Source organism: Panicum virgatum, chromosome 4N, assembly GCF_016808335.1.
Source record: "Panicum virgatum strain AP13 chromosome 4N, P.virgatum_v5, whole genome shotgun sequence".
Classification (NCBI taxonomy): Eukaryota; Viridiplantae; Streptophyta; class Magnoliopsida; order Poales; family Poaceae; genus Panicum; species Panicum virgatum.
In genome coordinates, this window is record NC_053148.1 from 2,774,631 (window position 1) to 2,796,328 (window position 21,698).

Below are 21,698 nucleotides of genomic sequence, written 5' to 3' on the forward strand. Positions count from 1 at the left end.
AAACCATATCCGAGACGTCCAATGCGCCGTTGAGACGAGATGTCCAATGCACCGCCGAGACGAGACGTCCAATGCACCGTCGAGACAAGGTGTCCAACTTACCGTAGAGATATCAAGTCGCAGTGAAAATGCAGAGATTTGCAAGGATGAAGCAGAAAACAGAGTAGGTTCGGATAAACCGACACCCTCAGGTCGGATTATCCGACCCAAGAAGACGGACTATCCGACACGGGAAATCAAGAGGCGTCGGATCAACTCTGACAGGGTCCAAGTCTTAGATGAAGAAAATCAAGAGAGACCGGATTATCTGACGCCAGGAAAGTGCCACGTCGGAGCAAGCCTCGGGTGATTCTTCAGAGAGCATGTTGGGGGGATCAAGGCGCTGTCTTAAGGACCGGATCAACCGACGCCACGTCGGACAAAGGCGTCGGAGTAATTGTGGCGTGCTTGGTGGCGCAGAAGAAGAATTTCCTTAAGGACCAGATGATCCAACGCCCCGTCGGAGTAAAGCCTCGGATTATCCGAAGGCCTCCACGTCAGCAGTTTTCACAGTTTGAAAACCCAACGGCTACACTCGGGCTGTGAGTGACCGGATGATCCGAAGCCACCTGGTCGGATTATCCGACGCCCTACGCAGAAAGTGATCAACAGCTCTTAAACAGCTACTTCATTTGGAAGGCTATATATATGGGTTCCCCCAGTCATTTGATGCTTGCTGGAGTTCAGAGAGACCCTAGACACATTGAAGAACACCTCCAAGCCAACCCAAGTGCTTAGTGATCAAATCCTTTAGGTTTAGCACATCTTTGTAAGTGAGAGTGCTAGGATAGCTCATGTTTGAATGTGATAGCGAGGTTGTGTGCCTTGTGTGGTGTGCTTGAGAGCAGCTCAAGAATGTACTCGGTGAGCCGGCCATCCTTGGAGTCTTGGTGACTCGCCGGCACGTCTTCGACCCTCCGGCTTGGTGTGGAGCGGCGACGACAAGCTTTGTGCGGGGGATATGGAGACCCCCTTTCTTGGTGGAGAAGCTCCTTAGTGGAACCCGGGATCAAGGTGACCGTGGGCTTGGTGTCCTCGGGAGAGACTTGATTGCCGAGAAGCAATACTCTTTTGTGAGTGCTTCAACAACGTGGATGTAGGTGTGCCTTTGTGGCTAACCGAACCACGAGATAAATCCTCGTGTCACAAGAGTTTGCATTCTCTCATCCCTCCTTTAAGCTTCCGCATTTCATATTGCAATCTTTGTGTGCCTTTACTTTTCTAGAGTGGAATCTTAATAGGATTGGCTATAGGTTACTTACCTCTTTTGGGATGAGGGTTTTCACACTAGATAAACACTAGTTGCACATATAGATAGCATGATCTTAGTTTAATTTATGTGAAAATAGTTGGAGCCATAGGTCTAGGTTTTTGTTTGCCTAATTCACCATCTCCCCCTCTTAGGCTACGAGCACTCGATTTCTTTCAGAGCCCTAACACTGTACTATGGAAAAAACAAATGACTAATAAACATCCTACCTTGAAGGCCTAAACAGAATAAGCACTACATCATGTAGCAGATCTGCCGTGGCTGCAACGAGCTATGGCCCATGGCCCCGGGGTCAGCCTACCTCATCAAATTGTGAAAAGGCGGTGGCTAGCAGGGTAGCGCAGCCGAGAAGCGAGAATGGCACCGCCATCAGTAGTAGCGAGTTGCCAAAGGGTGTCCATCTCCGTCCTGATCAGTAAGCTCATACCAGCGTGGTATGACAATACGCCATGGTGGCAAGACTACAGAAAACCAGCCCGAATAGTCATTTGAACGATCTTTGCAAAGATTAGTGAGTAAAACATTTGGTTTTATAATTTGAGGGTTAAATAGTCCACTTGTAATAGGTTGGGAGGTTATGCAGACTTCTTTCAATCCTAAACAATATATTTTGTTACGGTCAAAATGCGACATGTTTGCATTCTTCGCAGGTGATTGAACCATATATTGCTAATATTTCCACATGCCATACAAAACAAAGCCAAACATTTTACAGGGCAGATGTAAGAGGGCTATGCTTGCTTCTAAAAAAGTAAGAGGGTTATGCTCTTCGTCACTAGTCAGTTCCTCCAGTAAGTGTGTCTGACGATTCAGCTTTCCTGTAATCAAGCATTTCTGGGCAGTACCGCCTTGCAAGCACTTCCACTTGCTCGATAAAAGGCTTCTCTCTGTGGCCACCGATCATGCGGACCATCTGGTTCCACCGTTGACGGCAAAGCTCCCCAGATCTGAGTAAGTGAAATAACCCGTTATTGTAGCTGAAGTGGACAAATACCAGCTGTTCTAATAAATATGGACATTTACGAAAACTACTAGATAATACCAACAGACTGTTGAAGCGAAGTCAGCAATGAGCAATCAGAAGTACCTGTGATCAAGAAGTCTCTCCCAGTCAACATCTTCAACACAAACAGCATCAACCTTTTGAAGCCTGGTTTATTGTTAAGAAAATTCAGTGCAGGATATACATAATGTATCATCATAACATATATCTAAAAGAAAAAAAAATCTACCAGGAAAAAATGGAGTAGGTGACAAGAGGAGGAATATACATATAATCTGAAAGGCTTTTTCCTTACTCAAATACATATAAATCAAAAGCATAGAGACCAAATATACAAGAGGAGGAATATACATATACATATAAATCAAAAGCATAGAGACCAAATACAGGCTTTTTCCTTACTCAAATAATATATATTAGCAGGCACTTTAGGTCAGATCATAATCATAACACAAACATCTTGGAGATGATATGTAACATTTAATTATGACAAAGAATTCAATATATATATATATATATATATATATATATATATAACCTATATAACTTACGCTTCCATCAACAGATAATCATCAGTATCTGCCCAGATTCCTTCCTTAACCAGATGCGATGCTAATTGCTGGTACCTGGTATGCATAAGTTTCATTTAGTGACTATGTGGGATGATAGTTAATTTATATATAAGCTGAAAAATAAGGACAGACAAAACAAAATTAGGAGTACCAAGGATTGGGTGCATTAGTAAACGTATGTCAAGTCAACACTCAACACTATCATAAAACCATAAACATTCTGAATTTAATAAGCATTTGACAAAAGTGTCAATACAAAGCATGTTAGCTAAAAAATGTGGAAGATAATTCATATGCAATTCTAATGATTCAATTCCTGGCAGAATCTGCACCAGTGCCATGTGGCAGCTCTAGCCTCGCTGGAAAATGTCTAACAATCAAATACACCGAAGAGAAACTCAACATTGCACTAAATAGTGTGTTCAAACTTATACAGAGAGAAGTGATGCAATGCATGGACATTCAGCTCCAGAGTTGTCTCAATGAGTTTGAGAAAGAAACGCAGACCAATATAAAACTACTACTACTCCCTCCAGTTTTAAATGTATGACGTCAGGACAACTTAATCAGTTTCTTTAACAAGTCATACATTTAAAACCAGAGGGAGTGCAAAATTAGGTGGATTCAAAGAGAATTATGTTATGCATCAAATGGCTAGCAAACTAACCACTTCAAGCAGCAGTCCTTGTTACTACGGGTGGTTAATTTTTCACTGATGGCCTCCCAGGAAATGTTATCTCTTAGCTGCCACAAAAGTAAACAAATCAATTGATCGTATGGTATGCAGGAATGAAACAATATGAACACTGATGGAAGATAGTAAACATGAGATCTGGTGTCAAAAGCATATTATGGACAAGGATAAACCGATAAAGAATCACACACCTGGCGATGACTAGGAGTGATCTTTTGGTGAGCTTTCACACGCAAGTCCAAATTTACCAGATCAAACAAGTTTTGGTATTCATCCTGAGTCCAAGCCCCTGAATATTTACCAGTTAAAGAGGGCACCATGATGGATAAGTTGGCAAACTAATTCTAACTCTTATGATATATAATGAACTTCCTCCACGGTAGAAAAATCATAGAACCCATATTTTGCATCCCTTGAAATTTATGACCTATCTTTTCATTTGATTAACAAAACAACTATTAACTTAAGATACAAATCCACATGAAGCCTAACCATGTCATACAAAGTAACTATAGTTTGACATTTTCTCCAAAAACGTGCCTGCAAATTCGGAGTTACATGGCCAACCATATCCACCGAAATAAGGAATATCTATCCAAAGATGTAGGTACAACTATGAGAACCCTGGTTCATACTACCTATTACTAAAGTACACAACGTTTCAACCAGAAATTTTGGCTTGGTCCAACAAGTATCATTGACGGGTGGACCGGAAGTGTATATAATGAGAATCGATCAACTACACTATATTGTAACTAAATGGGCTCAAATATAATGTGAACGTGAAAACACAACAAAATTCGTGTCAAAGAAAAACCCATTGCAAAAAAAGGTCCCTACGGGACCTTCAGCCATGTCAACACCCGGGCATATTGGCTAGTAAATGATAAACTACAAACCATAAGCAGTTTCTATAAAATTATCTCTTCTAATGAAATCCGAAATATCACAAAATAAACTTAAGTAAAAAAGTTGCTCTACAGCTGAATCCCAGAATCTTGTTTTTTACTAAACCAATTTACCTGAGTGACACAGAAATAATGCAAGTTACGGTAGAGTGTACAGCAGGTAGAATAATGTAAAGATTTATAATTGCAATAATGAAAATAAACATTTATATGTTAAAGAATCAAGTTTGGTGAAACACAGATGAATCTGTTAAATTATGATAATCTTATAAGTCATAGCAGTGACAAACACCTTTTTTTAAATTTGTGGGTTTCATTCGTCTCCATGTATCTTTTACATGGATTTCACTTTTTCCAAGCTCTGTTGCCAATTCCTTCCAACTTGTGCCATTCCTTTCAACAAACCTGTGCCATGCATGCCAATCTTAGTCATATCAAGCCAGTCGGAAACAAGATCTTAAGGCTACTCCAGGTTCCAATACAAGAATGATATGAAATTTTGTTCCTTCCAACTACCAATGCAATTAATTGTTGGATGATGTTTTGTCTATGACAATGGACCCAAAACAAGTATCAAGGAAATAACCCCCCCCCCAACCCCCACCCACCCCCAAAGTGCTACTGTGCAGTTTCCAATAGTTGGATTTGAGGACTTCATGTTTAAGCTGTATCACCAGGAAGATGCAACTTTCCTTGCTCTCATCAATTACTACCAATTCAGCAAAAATCCTACATGCCAGATCATTTAATGTGCCTGATACTATAGGAGAAGCGTAAGATTACTTCTCAAGATAAATACCAAGAAAGTATACTGCAGTAAGGAGGTGTGCAACAGCTAGGGAAAACTCGAAGTATTACGTAGTGTGTACGTGACAGTGGTACCGAGAAATAAAATAACATATCTATACGTGACAGTGGTACCGAGAAATAAAATAACATATCTAAGTAAAAGCATCAGTTACAAAGAAAACTCAACTTCTTAAAGAAAATTCTAATATTATACAGAAAGTACCAAAGTAAATAACTCAAGGCTATAGATAGGGAAGTCACAGAGCTATATAGCATATTACCATACATGCCAATATGCCATTGTAGTTAATTTGAGTTTAAAATGCAGTGATGCTAGTAGTTATCTCTTCATCTCATAGCACAATTTGGAATGGTAAAGAATCAAGACAGAGTTAAGGACTAGTGTCCATGCAGTCTGACTTTTTGGTTGAGTTCCATAACTAAAACACACAAGTATAGAAACTCAGGCAAACCACATTAGAGAATAATATGATTCTTTCTCAACATCAAATAAGTAACGCTAGCATGAAAATGGACAAAATAAAATAAAGTTCATATGATCTCAGAAGGAGAAATTAATGATACCGTCGAACTATCTCGTACTCCTCTTGAGTCCATTTACGTTCAGCACTTCTATAAAGTAAAATTCGCGCTCGTTTGTATACGGCCATCTGTGGTCTATGAGGTAATGATGTTGCTGCAACAAAAATCACTAATAAGTCATATGACATCTGCTACCCAGATCAGGAAAACATACACTAAAGAGATTCAAGCAATGTTACATTATTCACTAGCTGATTTCCCAAAGTATATGCAAAGTACATATTCTGTGGGAACGAAGTTTGCAATCAAAGAATATGATCATAAAGACTGATTTACATTTGTAGTTCCAGATTTACATATATAACTGATATTATCATAAAAAGGAAAGGCAACATAAGAGAATGTAAAACAGATAGCCTTAGAGGCTTAGATCTTTTTGGCTTACCTATTTCAGCCCAGCAACCCCTGATCTCTGGATGTTGCATGCTAGCACGAATCATCTCTAACCCTTTGTCTCCTAATTGCTTCATCTATACCAAGAAACACATTAACAGAATTGAAGTTTGGACCACACTGAGAATGTGCAAGTCACTGATTTATTTATTTGATAAATAGAAGAAAGTAGGAAGAATGATATAACATCAGGATCCAAAATAATTAATACACGTAATAAAGGTTATTATCCAAATATGGAACACAAATTACCTAAAAGGTCGGGTTTAGACTCTGTAAATAACATCCCGAACTCCACCATTGAAGGTAACACAAAAGATAAAGGAAATAAATAAGCATAACAAAAGCTGGATTACATGAATGTTGAATGCTCAGTTGAAGTTTCTTATACAAAACAGTACACGCAAATATAAGTGCAACACGACAAGTTCACTTCATCAATATGTTTAACATTTCAACAAATAGTTGGCAATAGTCTCGTAGTATAGGTTGATTTGGAAAAAGAATTTTCACAATCCATCTATGTAAGTTAAAGAACATCACCAAGTAACAAACAATAGCAAGCGCTGTCTCATACTTCCATGTCTAGGTCCAACTTTCCAGTCAATTAAGTATGCTAATAGCCTAATACATGATTCTACGCTTATTAGCAAGCAAAAGCACTATCCAGAAACACACATGACTTATTAAGTGAACAATAAATACAGACTATAAGGCAAGAGAAGACACCTCTGCATATTTCTCAATGGCTTCCATTAGTTTCGCATCTTCCTCAGGGGTAAACCGTTTGCCATGCACCAGACCAGAATCGCCACTCCCATCACCCTCTTCATGATCATCACCACCATCTATATTAAACACCTCCACATTATCAGTGAATCTCACTCGTCTATCCTTGTCCTTTCGATGTGCAAAGTTAACTTTCCCGCTTTTGGAACCATCATTGTCATCCTTACTCGTTTTTTTCTCTTTGTTGTAATTCTTGCCATCTCCAGCTGGTGTATTCAGACTTAGGTCCACACCAATATTATCTCTCTCCTTTCTCCTCTTTTTCTTGCCCTCTGTGGTTTGCCAGATCTTTGACGTGTCAACTTCATTGCTCTCTTCCAAAGTAATTGAAGGTTCCTTCCTTTTCCTCTTCTTATCACCCACTGGAACAATTTGATCATGAGAAGAACCATTTGAGGAAGTCTCGCCATCCCGGTGCTTCCTTTTGCCCTTCTTTAACTTACTATCATGTTCTCCTTCTCCTTCGTTCATTTCTAATTGTTCTGACCCAACAGTTCCATCGTTAGCATCAATTATCTGCTTCTGGCTGATAGTATCAAACTCTTTATTTTTCTTCTTTTTCTTCCAGTCTTTCTTCAAATCCCTTTTGCTCATGATGACCTCTGTATTCTCCAAGCTCGGTTTTTCAGCCATCTTGGCTGACACTTCAGCATGCTCCAAGTCAACACTATGATTCTTGTCGTCAGATTGAATTAGTCTATCACCATCACCTCCGTGACCCTTGGCCTTGTCTTTCTTCCTCTTTCTCTGCCCCTTGTCTATCTTGCTTTTCTGGGCCTTTTTCTCCTCATTGCTGCCTACCACAGACTTTACCTCACTGTACTCTGCAGCAGAACCCCTTTCCATTCCCTGTTTGATGCTGGCCCAAAAATTCATGAAATGAACCGATATTAGTATTCAGTGAGGTCATGCATGTCCAATATCTAATATTACAATAGACCCATCTCATCATAAACCAAGTACGGAACTAGAATATTATTTGTGTAGCCCGAAATACGCCTATGTGTTTTTGAACCTTTTTGTGTTGAGAAGAATCCCAGTCCTCTTCAACACATTTAAATTTTAGCCTGTAAAGTTGAGCTGCGCCAGTACTTCATATAGTACATAGTCTCTCATCCTGCCCGTTACACAAATTTAGCTACACTAGAAGTGACAATGGCTGCTTGATATTTTATAATTCAGAATATAACTGCGGGGTAGAAAAGTATGTAGTAACACAACATCAAGTAATATTCTTCAGTGGGTTTGTCGGTCCTTGGACCTGAGCTTAATCCAAGTATTCATCAGCATGTGAACCTGATACTTTCTCATTTGAGTTTTGATAATAATGTGACACTGATATTGAAACTCAATTGCTTTCCCCAATCTGAATAAACTGGACATATCAGACATTCAGGCAACCCTAGCGAAGAAATCACACCCTCTACGGCTCTACGTAATCACCAAAAGATTGAACAGAATCACCGGTTGCATTTCAAAACACATGCTGATCCACAAGGACCTACTAATAGAATGGACTAGTAATGCTGAACAATATAGAACACTTACCGCTGGAACAGGCAAGAACAGAAGTGTCCAGGGTGGTCGTCGATCTAGACCATTTCTGTGAGCCGCAACCCACAAGATCAATCAACTCCTCTCGCAGACTAGCAGGGCCGCTGCAGTAGTACTAAAAGCTAATCAACTCCTCTCGCAGACTAGCAGGGCCGCTGCAGTAGTACTAAAAGCTAGCATCCGAGCAGTTCACAGGCAACTCAAACCCTACCAAGAGGGGAAAAGAAGATGAGAAGGGGAATGGCATGAGATGTGCAGGAAGTGATGGGGGAGGGGCGGAGGGGCGTCGACGGGGCAAAAAGAAGATCTCACCTGGCGCGGAGGGGCCGGAAGGACCGGCGGGTAGGGCGGACGACGCGGCGGCGGCGGCGGCAGGCGGCGAGGAGGCCGGGTTGGGGCGCAGTAGAGGAGGAGGACGAACGGGGAGCCGATGAGCGGGTGGCGCGAGATGGAGCCGTCGGAGGGGGCTTATTCGGCCGGCGCCACCCCTTCTGGATCTGCGCGCTCAAGGCGGCGGAGAGGACTGAGGGCGGCCGATCGGGAGAGGGGTGGAGGGTGCACGGCGGTCGGTGCTGATGCGGGGCGGCGGAAGGACGAACCCTAGGCACTGGGCGAGAGATAGCGGGAGGGAGTGGAGGTCGCCGAGCCGTTGGGGTGTGGCCGTGTGGCCGTCGCCGAGCCGTTGGCGCGGCTGCTGGTTTGTTTTTTTTTTAAGCCTCTCATCTAGGCACTCACACTCACTCCACACACGCACACCTTATTCACACCACACATGTACAAACAAACCTACAACTACACAAACCTACAACTACACTCAGATTCTTAGACCGCATCTTTCTCGAGATCACCGGAATCCTCCGTAGGTGACGGGCACGTCACGATCCCATTATAGCTTCACGCGTGAGAGGCAATGCTTGAAAGCATCCAAGCGGAGACTGTACACTGGGGAAAATCTCCGGTGAAGCACCTAGTCCGATCCCAGGAATCGAACGCAGGCGGGCTGGGCAAACACCCTCGCCAGCAGCCACCCGAGCTAAGCTCAGTCTTCGGCTGTTGGTTTGTTGGAAAACATTTTCCCCAGCCGAACAACTTCAGCGGGCTTTTTGAACGGCTGCCCTGTACAACCCCAGTCTAGTAGATGGATTAGCCCACAGCAGCCAGGAATGGAGCAGCCGAACACGGTGATTATTCTCATATGTCTTTATGTACGCGATTTGTGTTCTTACTCAGCATCATTCCTCACTCAGGGGTTGTTTGGTTCCAGTGGCTGAACTTTAGACTATGTCACATTCAAAATAATCTTGATATTTATTAATATTAAATAAAATCTGATTATAAAACTAACTCTGGGACTAAATTTCGAGACGAATCTAATGAGATATATCAATCCATAATTAGCGGATAGTTACTGTAGCATCAATGTAGCAAATCGTGAATTAATTAGGCTCGTTAGATTCGTCTAGCAAATTAACACTCATCTGTCAAAAAGATTTTATAAATAAATTTTATTTAATATTTCTAAATGGTAAGATTTCTTTTGATATGATAGGAGCTAAAAAAACTGCTTGAGTGCTTCAGCTACATTACACTATTGTGTGGACACATCACCCTTGTAGTCATTCAGGTTTTCAAAGCTTGCCAGTAACAATTTAGGTCGAATGGATGGATCCACTTGAAAAGCTGATGGAAGAAAAGGCTGGCAGTACCATTTTACCATGCTCCAGCAGACTGTCGCAAGTGACGAATTAGAACTTGAGACATGCATGCAGGCTGCTTCAAAGTTGGACTTCTCCTAAAGCGGTCTTAATTGAATGGCGTGCAATCAAGATAATGCTAAAGAAGGTTACTGGTATCGATTAGAAAAAGGTAACGGGTCCGTAAAGTTTTCCTGTACTCATTAAGAAGTATGAAGTATGGCCTGGAAAGATCTAGCATCAGATCAGACTTGAAAGATTTGGTTACTTCTGATAAGGTTGATGAGTAGCTTGAAATATTATTGCAGCTGCACCACTATATTATATGTAGTACCTAAATAATATATATTTATTTTGAGTCAATGCATTCAATTAATGACCATGTATTTCATTAGTTATTTCTATATTTATTTGGCTATATATATGATACATTTGTAAAGAACTTTTACGATGTATCATGTTTGGATTCAAAAGGATGCAATTCTGCAATGAAATACGTGTATGAGTAGGATAAACTGCAAGAGCCTTTCCGAAATACCAGAGTCCGCAATTTCATACGAGTCCTTGGATTAGTTCATACTAAATTAAATTGGATTGCTATTATATTAATAGCTAAATTTAATTTTTAGTAATTATTTGATGCAATTCAATTATTTTTAAATATAATTATATTTTAAACATGTGCCTGTGAAACATACATCTCCACTAGTAGATGTAAATAGTGTGTACATACTGAATAAAATTACGGCTAGCAGTACTAAAGTCATTACCTTTTTTAATTATACATGGGATATATAGTATACTAGAAAATATGTCCGTGCGTTTCACGGACAAAGATCATGTATGAGTCATGGTAGATTTTTTTCCCTACGATGCGTTTTCTTGGACACATATTTTATTGTGTTTTTATGTTCTCAACATAATCAAGTCCGTTTTGGATACAATATGTTGTGGTCTGATTCTTATTTTATATATACTTTGGATCCACCTATTGGTGATTGTGTTGGACCAAACCAATATATAGTATGCTTTATTATATATATACAAAATTTTGTGACGACAATAATCGGTGTTTAGTTGAATACTGTTTGGGGTTAATTTCCTTGTATTCCTCCAAACTCTAGATATAGTGGGTAATATAGTAGCCATTACATAGGCCTCTAGGTGGGCCTAAACTATACACCCCGCGCAGTCTGAACTACCGACGCAGCGGAGTTTAAGACTGGAGAACAAAGAAAGTACACACAGGGACCCCCGCAGCCACAACTAGCCACTTGCTACGTTGAGACTGGAGCAAAACTCCGAGAAAATCGAGGAGGGAAGACCCTTGGTGAAGATATCAGCAAACTGGGAGTTGGTCGGGACATGGAGGATCCGAACATCGCCGATAGCGACCCAGTCGCAGACGAAGTGCTAGTCGATCTCCACGTGCTTCGTCCGCTGATGCTGGACGGGGTTGGTGGAGAGGTACACGGCACTGACGTTGTCGCAGTAGACGAGCGTGCTCTTGGCGAGCGGGCTATGGAGCTCCGCCAAGAGCTGTCGAAACCAGGACGCCTCCGCCACGCCGTTAGTGACAGCACGGTACTCCGCCTCGGCACTGGAGCGGGAGACCACCGGCTGCCGCTTGGACAACCATGAGACAAGGTTGCCGCCCAGGAAGACGGCATAGCCGGAAGTGGAGCGGCGAGTGTTCGGACAGCCAGCCCAGTCAGCGTCGGTGTAGACAACCAGCTCAATAGAGGAGGAGCGGTGAAGAACCAGGCCGAGGTCAACAGTGCCACGGACATAGCGGAGGAGACGCTTCAGCGCAGCAAGATGTGACTCTCGGGGATTATGCATATGAAGACAGATCTGCTGAACGGCATAAGTGAGATCCGGCCTGGTGAAAGTGAGGTACAGCAAGGCTCCAGCAAGACTCCGGTCGGCAGTAGGATCAGCCACGGGATCACCCAGAGCAGCAGACAGCTTCGCCTGAGTGTCGACAGGAGTGGAGCAAGGCTTGCAATCAGTCATCCAAGTCTGCTCCAGAATATCGAGTGCATACTGCCGCTGGTGAAGGAGAAGACCAGACGGGCGAGGCTCAACAGTAACACCCAAGAAGTGATGGAGCTGACTAAGATCCTTCATAGCAAACTCCTGCTGCAGAGAGGAGATTATGCGCTGAAGTAACTGCTGACTGGAGGCTGTGAGCACAATGTCGTCGACATAGAGCAGCAGGTAGGCAGTCTCATCCCCACTATGGTAGATGAACAAAGAAGTGTCAGACTTGGCATCGGTGAACCCCAATGTCAGCAAGAACGTGGCGAACCGAGAATACCAAGCCCGAGGAACCTGCTTTAGACCATAAAGAGACTTGTTGAGCCGGTAGATCAGACACTACAACAAAAAGAGACATTAACGACCTAAACCTAGCGACCACGTACAATATGTGGTCGTCGTGGGGCTGGTCCACCTTCGGCAAAAAGGTATCCAGGATATGCGACGACCAGATTATGTCCCGTCATTATCTAGCTTGTTTTTGGTCGCTAAATTGTACAGCCTCACGACCACATATACATACCGTGGTCAAAGATATGACTAAAATGAGATCGAGGAGTGAATCAGATCCGTTTTTGCCCGGGAAAACAAAAAGAGTACTCGTTGGTTGCTTTGTTTTGGTGGCAGGAGATTCCAAAACTCTGTTGTGGTGCAAATAAAATAATTTTGCAACAGTCATCACCTAAATTGTAGGAGATCTCTAATTGCTTCCGCAGTTCCTGGGCTACGGCTGTGCAGTTACCTTCTCGTCGCCCTGCACCTTCATCGCTGGCACCTCTAGCCAGCATCCTTGCCGTCCCCACCATTGCTTGTGCCTCCAGACGTTGCCGCCATCCGTCCCCGACACCTCCGGCCACCGCGACCATCCATCCCTGACGCCTCCGGCCGCCATCCGCCCCCGACAACTCCGGCCGCCGCCGCCGCCATCCGTCCCCGACACTCCGGCCACCGCGACCATCCATCCCCGACGCCTCCTGCTGCCATCCGCCCCCGACAACTCCGGCCGCCGCCGCCACAGTCATCCGTCCCCTACACCTTCACCCGCCGCCACCACGGCCATCCGTCCCCAACGCGTCCAGCCACCACCACTGCTATCTGTCCCTGACTCCTCCGGCCGCCATCTGTCCCCGACGCCTCCGGCTGCTGCCGCTGCCATCCGTCCCCGACGACTCGGCCGACTGCTCGCATCCGGCTGGCACCTCCCTCTCTAGGTGTGTTGATTTTGATTCCCACCTCCCTAATCAATTTTGCATACGCTCCTGCTTCAGAACTGCACTGGAGAATGTGCTGTTTGATATGATGGGCATTCACGATCCTTTAGGATCTCATGCGCATTTGCTTTTCTATCGTTAGCAATTAGGCATATTGATATATTGGCATTTTTTCATTAAAATTTTCGTAAAAGTTTACTTGTAATTTGTAAATGATAGGTACCTCTATTTTGACTCCATATCCATTGGCACAACTAAAATACACTAGATGGCACCAAGTAAGGCATGGATGGATTTAGTAGATGAACGTATCAGTGAGGAATGTTTAGATGGGAATATCTCCAAAAAAGATATTTATTTGGTTGGTGTAAAAAAGTTTCTGGACAATGCCTTCAATAGGACAGGTAGTTCTGATGAAATTAAATGTCCATGCATCAGATGCTGCAATACATACTCCAAATCTCGTGGAGAAGTGTATTCACATCTTAAAATCTTTGGGATCATAGGAAACTATAGATTTTGGTATCATCATGGAGAAGTTTTGGTGAGCCTGAGACAGATTCAGAAATTGAAGAGGATGATGGCTCTTATGAAATAACTGAAGAACAAGATTATAATGGAATGGAAGAGTTGATGATGGATTTATTTCCCCAAGAAACTAACCCAATCAGCAACACTATGACGCCACCAACTCCCAATGAAGAACATGAACAGGAACCAAATGATGAAGCTGCAAAATTCTACAAATTGCTTGAAGACTTGAGCCAACCTCTTTATGAAGGATCTAGTATATCTAAATTAGCTGCTACTGTTAAGTTGCTTAATACAAAGAATTTGGCGAAGTGGAGTAACAAGTCCTTTTCCATGTTAGTGGAGTTACTCCACAAGGACTTTCTACCAGATAATTCCACTTTGCCAAACTCTTATTATGAAGCCAAAAAGATTATGAAGGAACTGGGACTAAGCTACATAAAAATCGATTCTTGCCACAATGATTGCATGCTATATTGGAAAAATGATATAGATGCACAATTCTGCAAGGTATGTAACAGATCGAGATGGAAGAAAGATAAGCACTCAGGTGAAGATGTAGTGTCAGCCAAAGGGAAGAAGATCCCAGAGAAGACTATGCGATATTTTCCAATCAAGCCAAGACTTCAGCGACTGTACATGTGTAGGAAAATTGCTAGTTTCTGTACATGGCATAATGAGGGCAGGGTAGATGATGGTGTGATGAGGCATCCTGCTGATTCTAAAGCATGGAAACATTTTAATGATACCCATCCCTCTTTTGCTTCTGAACCTCGCAATGTACGGCTGTGCCTTGCTGGTGATGGTTTCCATCCATTTACTAACATGAAAACCTCATACAGCATTTGGCCTATATTCCTTGTTCCTCTCAATTTGCCACCTTGGTTGTGCACAAAGCAGCAGAATATAATGCTTTCCATGCTGATTTCTGGACCAGAAGGTCCTGGGGATGCAATTGATATATACCTGCAACCATTAATTGAAGAGCTGATTGATCTCTGGGATAATGGCGTTGTCACCTACGACGCATCAACCAGGAAAAATTTCACACTCCGAGCAGCTCTTCTTTGGATTATTCATGACTTCCCAGCATATGGGAATCTATCAGGACATAGCACCAAGGGACGGCTGGCTTGTCCCGTTTGCCACAAAGAAACATGGTCATTATGGTTATCAAAGGGTAAAAAGTTTTGCTACATGGGCCATCGGTGATTCCTTCCAAATGATCATAAATGGAGAAAGAATAAAACTTCTTTTGATGGTACCAGGGAACATCGTGGCCCACCAAAGCCACTAACAGGAGATGAGGTGCTACAACAGGTAAATGATCTAGAGGAGGTAGTCTTGTCTAAGGATCCGAGTAAGAAGACCAAGATATCACACAGTGAAAGAGGAGATAACTGGTTAAAGAAAAGCATATTTTTTCGATTACCTTATTTCAGCACACTTTTTCTGCGTCACAATCTGGATGTGATGCATATAGAAAAGAATATATGTGAGTGTATTATTGGAACAATTCTAAATATAATAGGAAAGACAAAGGATAATATTAATAGTCGCCTTGATTTGCAAGAAATGAACCTAAAGCTGCATCTGCATCCTATTGAAGATGATGGCAAGACAGATTATCCACGAGCACATTACGATCTCACTACTGAACAAAAGAATAAACTATTGCAATTCTTCAGAGATTTGAAAGTTCCAGATAGTTTTTCTTCTAATATCAGCCGTTGTGTTAATTTGAAGGAGCGAAAGCTTTCTGGACTGAAAAGTCATGATTGCCATGTCATCTTGAATCATATACTTCCTTTTGCATTAAGAGGACTTGTACCAACAAACATTTATGCACCTCTGGTAGAGCTATCCCAATTTTTTTGCACATTGAACTCCAAAGCATTATCAACTCAGCAACTGGAGCAACTTGAGAGTACAATACCAAGCACATTATGTAAACTTGAAATGGAATTCCCACCCTCTTTTTTTGATCCCATGATGCATTTACCTGTACACTTGGCTAGCGAGGCCCTGATTGGTGGACCCACAATATATCATTGGATGTATCAATTTGAGAGGCAAATAAAATTTCTAAAGTCCCTAGTTCGTAACATGGCTCACCCAGAGGCTTCCATAGCAGAGGTCTATCTTGCATATGAGTTTATAACATTGTGCTCGAGGTACTTGGATGATATGGAGACAATGCACAATCGACCTGGAAGAATCAATGATACATCAGACCATGAAAAATTCTATTTACCAGAATTCTCCTGGTATGGTTGAGTTACAACAAGCCCGTATTTATGTTCTCCGAAATTGTGATGAGGTCCAACCATTTATAAGGTATTTGTTGCTCAGGCCATACTATTCGTACATATTATTTTCTTTTCACAAGATGATTTAAGTTTTTTTGGTACTGTAGTGAGTACACCAACAGTCCTGAGGGCTCCCAATTACAACAGTTTACACCCCTTTGGAACCAAAATTTTATTGTTTGGTTTAAAGAGAAGGTATAACACAATATTAGTTTTGTACACATACATGTTTAATAGGTATGTTTCTGGAGGTTGCATGATATGTTTTAAATCTGCAGGTTCATCATTTACATGAAAATGATAAGAGTGAACTAATGGAATACCTTTTGTCATTGTCACGAGGCCCTCTAAAAAACACATGTTTTTCAGGCTATGATACACATGGTTTTAGGTTTCGCATCGAAAGTCGTGATAGGAACCGGTGTACACAGAATAGTGGGGTGGCTGTTATTTCTGATGGAAGCATGGATGAGGACCATGTAGAATATTATGGTGTTTTGACAGAGATACTTGAGCTCCAATTTTTAGGTGGAAGGCGAGTGCCATTATTTCATTGCAAGTGGGTTGACATCTTTAATAACTCTCGAGGGATAAAGACAGATGTTTATGGACTTGTTAGCATAAACTTCAAGTGTTTACTTAAGACAGATGAGCCATTTGTCTTAGCTAGACAAGCCTCTCAAGTATTTTTTGTTAAGGACAATCTAATCAAAGGATGGCACTTGGTCGTCAAAATGCAACCACGTGACACTTATGATGTACCCCCTGGAGATTCAGATGATGAAGCAATTGAACCTGATGATGGTTATGAAGACGAGCACATTGAGGACCCTTCAAACATATCATCATGTGGAAAGAGGAAACCATGATGGTGCTATTTTTTCATGAGTTGGTTAGTTGTTAGTGTAAGCCTTAGTACAGTATGGCCTAGAGTTCAATTAGAGTCAAGGTTAGCTAGAGCATGCAGCAGGTTTAATCCTTTGTTTCTTTTCCCTAATCTCTTCTCATGTACTGCACACCACTCTTAAGAAATATTGCTATATTTTCATTACCAGGTAAGAATATTGCTATATTTCCATTACCAGGTTCAGTGCTTATCATAATAATTTTCCCTTCATACACCACTTTTAAGTAATTGATATGGCTGCTTACCAGGTTCAGTGCTTATCATAATAATTTTCCCTTCATACACCACTTTTAAGTAATTGATATGGCTGCTATTTGTTCAGGTTCTCACTATGCAAAGGGGCAGGTATGGAAATCTCACGGCTACAGCATTGGCTAAGTCACAATACATAAGTCCTGGACTACTTCGTCAGCAACATGCGAAGCGAACCTATCCAAATACCAATAGCGGTGCACCAATCCACAACAGCAGTAATGTAGGCACCAATGGTGCTCATACTTCAATCAAGAAAGCTACTAGTTTCAAGAACCATTTCCAAGTACCTGAGGGTAAATAATGTTACAGCTATGTTATCCTTATGTATTAGTTCTATCAAGAGAACAGATGCACTAAGGTATTAAGGTGTTGATATAATATCTAATTTTTAGTTATTTGACTCATATCTATCCTCCTACAGATATTCCAGAACATGGAGCTGAATTAGATGATCTGTGTGATAGGACAATGAATACACCGAAGTCCAAAGGTGCATATTTTGCATATGCTAGCTCTAAACCAGAAGATGAAGACACAGATTGGTCAGAATGGAACAAGAAAGAAAAGAAGTTCTTATGTGTGACTCCGACCCTGAAAACATTAGAAAATCCGTCTTGAATTAAAACTTTTTATTATTTGCAGTTAATGCTTCTATCTTGTAGCCAAGAACAAAGATCTAGTTGATCAAGATAGGATGCATGCTGGATGGAGCAGAGATGATGGAAGGTCTGTCGATCATGGTAGGAGACATGCTGCAATGACTTTGATTCCTTAGAGTACTACATATTCAATGCATGATGGTACTGAAAATTAAATGTCAACCACTCAGAGATGAGCACTGATTTTCTGTAACCTTCAACTTTGTGACAGTGTTAGCCAATCATAGATTAAAGTGTCATTAAATAGACATTAGGTGAAATTTTACAATATTCTCAAGCTTCCCCTATTTACATCATATGCAGACGGATTGTCTAATAATGATAACATGGAGACTGAAGAAGCACAAGAGGATCAGCATCTTGCAGATAGATTAAATCGTATGACCACTAACACAAGTGAAATAAAATCAGTCTCGACAGGATCAAAATTGTTCTGATATTTTCATTAATGTTTCAGGTGACAAAAAAGTTGAAAAGAAACAAGGTCGTGGAAAAAATAAATGCAAGAAGGTTGCTAAACTAAAGGCAGGCAAGAAAATTAAAGTGAGGTTCTATAACAAGAGAGCTTTATCTAAAACATTCTCACGACAGTTGGGTAGAATTGTGCGTGATCTTAACATCACTCCAATAAGGGTCAAGAAATGGACAGATATAAGTCCAGTAGCTCAGAAGCACATTTTTTATGCAATTAAGGTAACTGCTCTCCTATGCAGCTGCCTATTCTTTCTTTTTGTCCTCCAGCAAAGTCCAAATAACAATACTTGTTTAACACGCATGTAGGACAAGTTCGAAAATGCAGACCAAAATATTGAAGTTGATGTCTACGAAAATGAGATCATGGAGCATGCTAGAGACTTAAATCGGCATTTTGTTAAGCCAGCAAGGAATATGCAACATGCTATTAAGAATTGTCCTCAAGAGATTCCAAAAGAAGATTGGGAGTGGCTTGTCAAAGAACATTTCTACAGCAAGGAGTTCACAGTAAGTGTTAATCTTGCATCTTATATAATAATAACTTGTGTGGTTTACATGTGACCCCTTGTGATTGTCCTTAGTAACATAATTTCTTCAAAATGTAGGAAAAAAGCAAGAGAAACTCCAAAAATATATCTAACTTAAAAATTCATCATCGCAGTGGTAGCAAACCTTTCAGACAGATCATTTGGGACAATGTATGTATAGACTGTATAGATTTCATTGCTCACTTTTTTACTTGTCAATTTATTACATGTTCCATTGTTCTATCACTATAGGGTGGCAATGAAAACAAGCCTCCAAGTTTGGACACATTATTTTCTATCACTCACACAAAGGGTGGAACTTTTGTGGATTCTAAAACCTCCGGCAAGCATGTAAGTTTATAATTCCACATGGACCTTTTTTTTGTTCAGTGTTACCTCATAATAGTTACATATGTGTTGGTATAAGACGATAATTCAGATTGTTTTGCTCTGCAGGCATAGATTCAGAAGGAAAGGTTGTTGAACCCTTCTCTTTCTAATGTAGAACTTGTGGACAAGTGCTTCCCATCCACAAGGCGTGACCATGTTGTTGGTTATGGTGGTGGAATAAAAGCAAGAGACTTGAGAAGTCCAGCTATTACCAACTATTACCAAGGCTGAACTGGTAGAAAAACTAGCATAGTCTGAGCAAGAAAGACAAGCACTTCAGGATGATAATCAAGTCCTTCATGAAGAAAATCGAAAAGTTAACAATCGTATGAGCCGAATGGAAGAAGAATGGGCACAAATGAAGAAGTATATGAGTGCTAACTATAGCCAACCTGATTCACCGGGATCAGCTGTAAGCACATGGACACTCAAAAATATTGTTTATTCCTGATTTTCCCCTATTTTTCAGTGCTGATATGAAACATTCATATTGTAGGGAACAAGATATCCGGATGAAGATTATTAAAACAAGACAAGTGAATGGTTTATGAGCAGATCTACATTGCATGCATATGCCAATTTTTACAGCTAGTTTGATCTTCTTTATAGGATTGGCCTTAGCCTTTGTTAGTTTCATGTCCTTGATATCTGTTGCAAAAAACATGAAGCACTATGATGTTGGATTATGTTTTTTTTTTGCAAATATATTTTTTTAACAAGCATGCATTCTTTTCCTGTTAAAAAATATAGGGTTTCCCTACATGGTGCAAAGCGGTCGTTAACTCCCCAAAAGTAGCCGATCTGAAAATATTTGTTAATCTTTTTGACGTGATTGTTAAAGCTATTTACCATAGTACAAAGTTGTTGCTGATAAAAAAATTGTGGTCGTTAAAAAAGAAGGAAATGGTCGTTGAATACCTCATGCAACATGTCAAAATAGTATTAACGATCAAAATTGTAGTCGTTATCAATTAAAATGTGGTCGTTGATAGTAGAGTTTCAACAACCACATATTGTGTCGTCATTGTAAAGTTAACGACCAGAAATTGTATGTGGTCGTTAATAGTATTAACGACGGAACTTTTAACGACCATGGACGACCACATTTTTGTGGTTGTTAATAACTTTTAACGACCACATCTGCACTTTTAACGACCACATATCTTGTCGTTAATAACCCTTCCTGTTGTAGTGAGATCCGGACGATTGGAGTCCACAAATCCCGCTGGCTGAGAACAGTAGACTGTCACTGACAGAGTGCCATGAAGAAACGCATTCTTCACATCCACCTGGTGCACAGGCCAAGAGCGAGAGAGAGCGAGCAAGAGGACTGTGCACACCGTAGCAGGCTTCACCACTGGACTGAAAGTCTCATCATAATCCACACCAGGTCGCTAGGTGAAAACCCGAAGAACCCAGCGAGTCTTGTAGTGATCTAATGTGTCATCAGCCCGACGCTTATGCGTCCAGATCCACTTGCCAGTGATCACATTGCAACCAGACGGACGCGGTACGAGGTCCCACGTCTGGTTGGCAAGAAGAGTCGCGTACTCCTCTTCCATCGACGCCAGTGCGAGTCCGCCAGGGTGACGCGGACAGAGGAGGGTACCGGAGAGATCCGCGGCTCTCCCTCGGTGGCGGAGAGAGTCATGGGCTGAGAAGCCATCCGTCGAGTCACCATGGGATGAGTATGACCAGGGTCCCGATGGATGACGGGCGGGTGGTACACCTCCGGCTCGACACACGAGCGATACGGTGGAGGTGGCGGCGGCGATGGCTTCGGTGGAGGTGGCGGCGGGGACACTGGATCCTCCGGAGCCGGAGTCGGCACCGGTGCCGGCACCGAGCGATGTCGGTACACCTGCACCGGCTAAGCGTAGCGGGCCGGTGCAGGAGGAGGCATCGGGGCCGCGCGTGGCGCAGCAGCAGACACCGGGGCCGCGCGTGGCGCGACAGGAGACACCGGGGCCACGCGTGGTGCAGTAGAAGACACCGGGGCCGCGCGTGGCGCGACAGGAGACACCGGGCCCGTGCATGGCACGACAGAAGGCTCCGGGGCCTCGCGAGGCGTAGCAAAGACCACCGAA

The 21,698-nt window shown here is 42.0% G+C and overlaps 2 protein-coding genes across 5 annotated transcripts; one reads left to right on the forward strand and one right to left on the reverse strand.

Annotated features, from left to right (window-relative positions):
• Positions 1–1,891: 1,891 nt before the first annotated feature.
• Positions 1,892–9,290, reverse strand: LOC120669613. 4 transcript variants are annotated; one of them, XM_039949410.1, is made up of 12 exons: positions 8,927–9,277; positions 8,748–8,821; positions 8,609–8,696; positions 7,001–7,919; positions 6,264–6,348; positions 5,861–5,972; positions 4,779–4,891; positions 3,770–3,867; positions 3,552–3,628; positions 2,864–2,938; positions 2,397–2,459; positions 1,892–2,256 (listed from the first exon to the last, which is right to left on the reverse strand). In XM_039949410.1, exons 4-12 carry the CDS (start codon positions 7,904–7,906, stop codon positions 2,085–2,087), a joined length of 1,701 nt encoding a protein of 566 aa, XP_039805344.1. In that variant the 5' UTR covers positions 7,907–7,919; positions 8,609–8,696; positions 8,748–8,821; positions 8,927–9,277; the 3' UTR covers positions 1,892–2,084. The 4 variants fall into 4 exon arrangements, with proteins under 4 accessions (XP_039805344.1, XP_039805343.1, XP_039805345.1 ...); XM_039949409.1 differs by having other exon boundaries at positions 8,609–8,821; positions 8,927–9,290; XM_039949411.1 differs by having other exon boundaries at positions 7,001–7,909; positions 8,609–8,821.
• An 8,739-nt stretch (positions 9,291–18,029) lies between these two features.
• LOC120670418 lies at positions 18,030–19,683 on the forward strand. The gene is made up of 8 exons (XM_039950506.1): positions 18,030–18,138; positions 18,224–18,301; positions 18,524–18,598; positions 18,678–18,913; positions 19,001–19,201; positions 19,300–19,392; positions 19,474–19,572; positions 19,678–19,683. The coding sequence occupies exons 1-8, from the start codon at positions 18,030–18,032 to the stop codon at positions 19,681–19,683; spliced, it is 897 nt and encodes a 298-aa protein (XP_039806440.1).
• Positions 19,684–21,698: the final 2,015 nt, after the last annotated feature.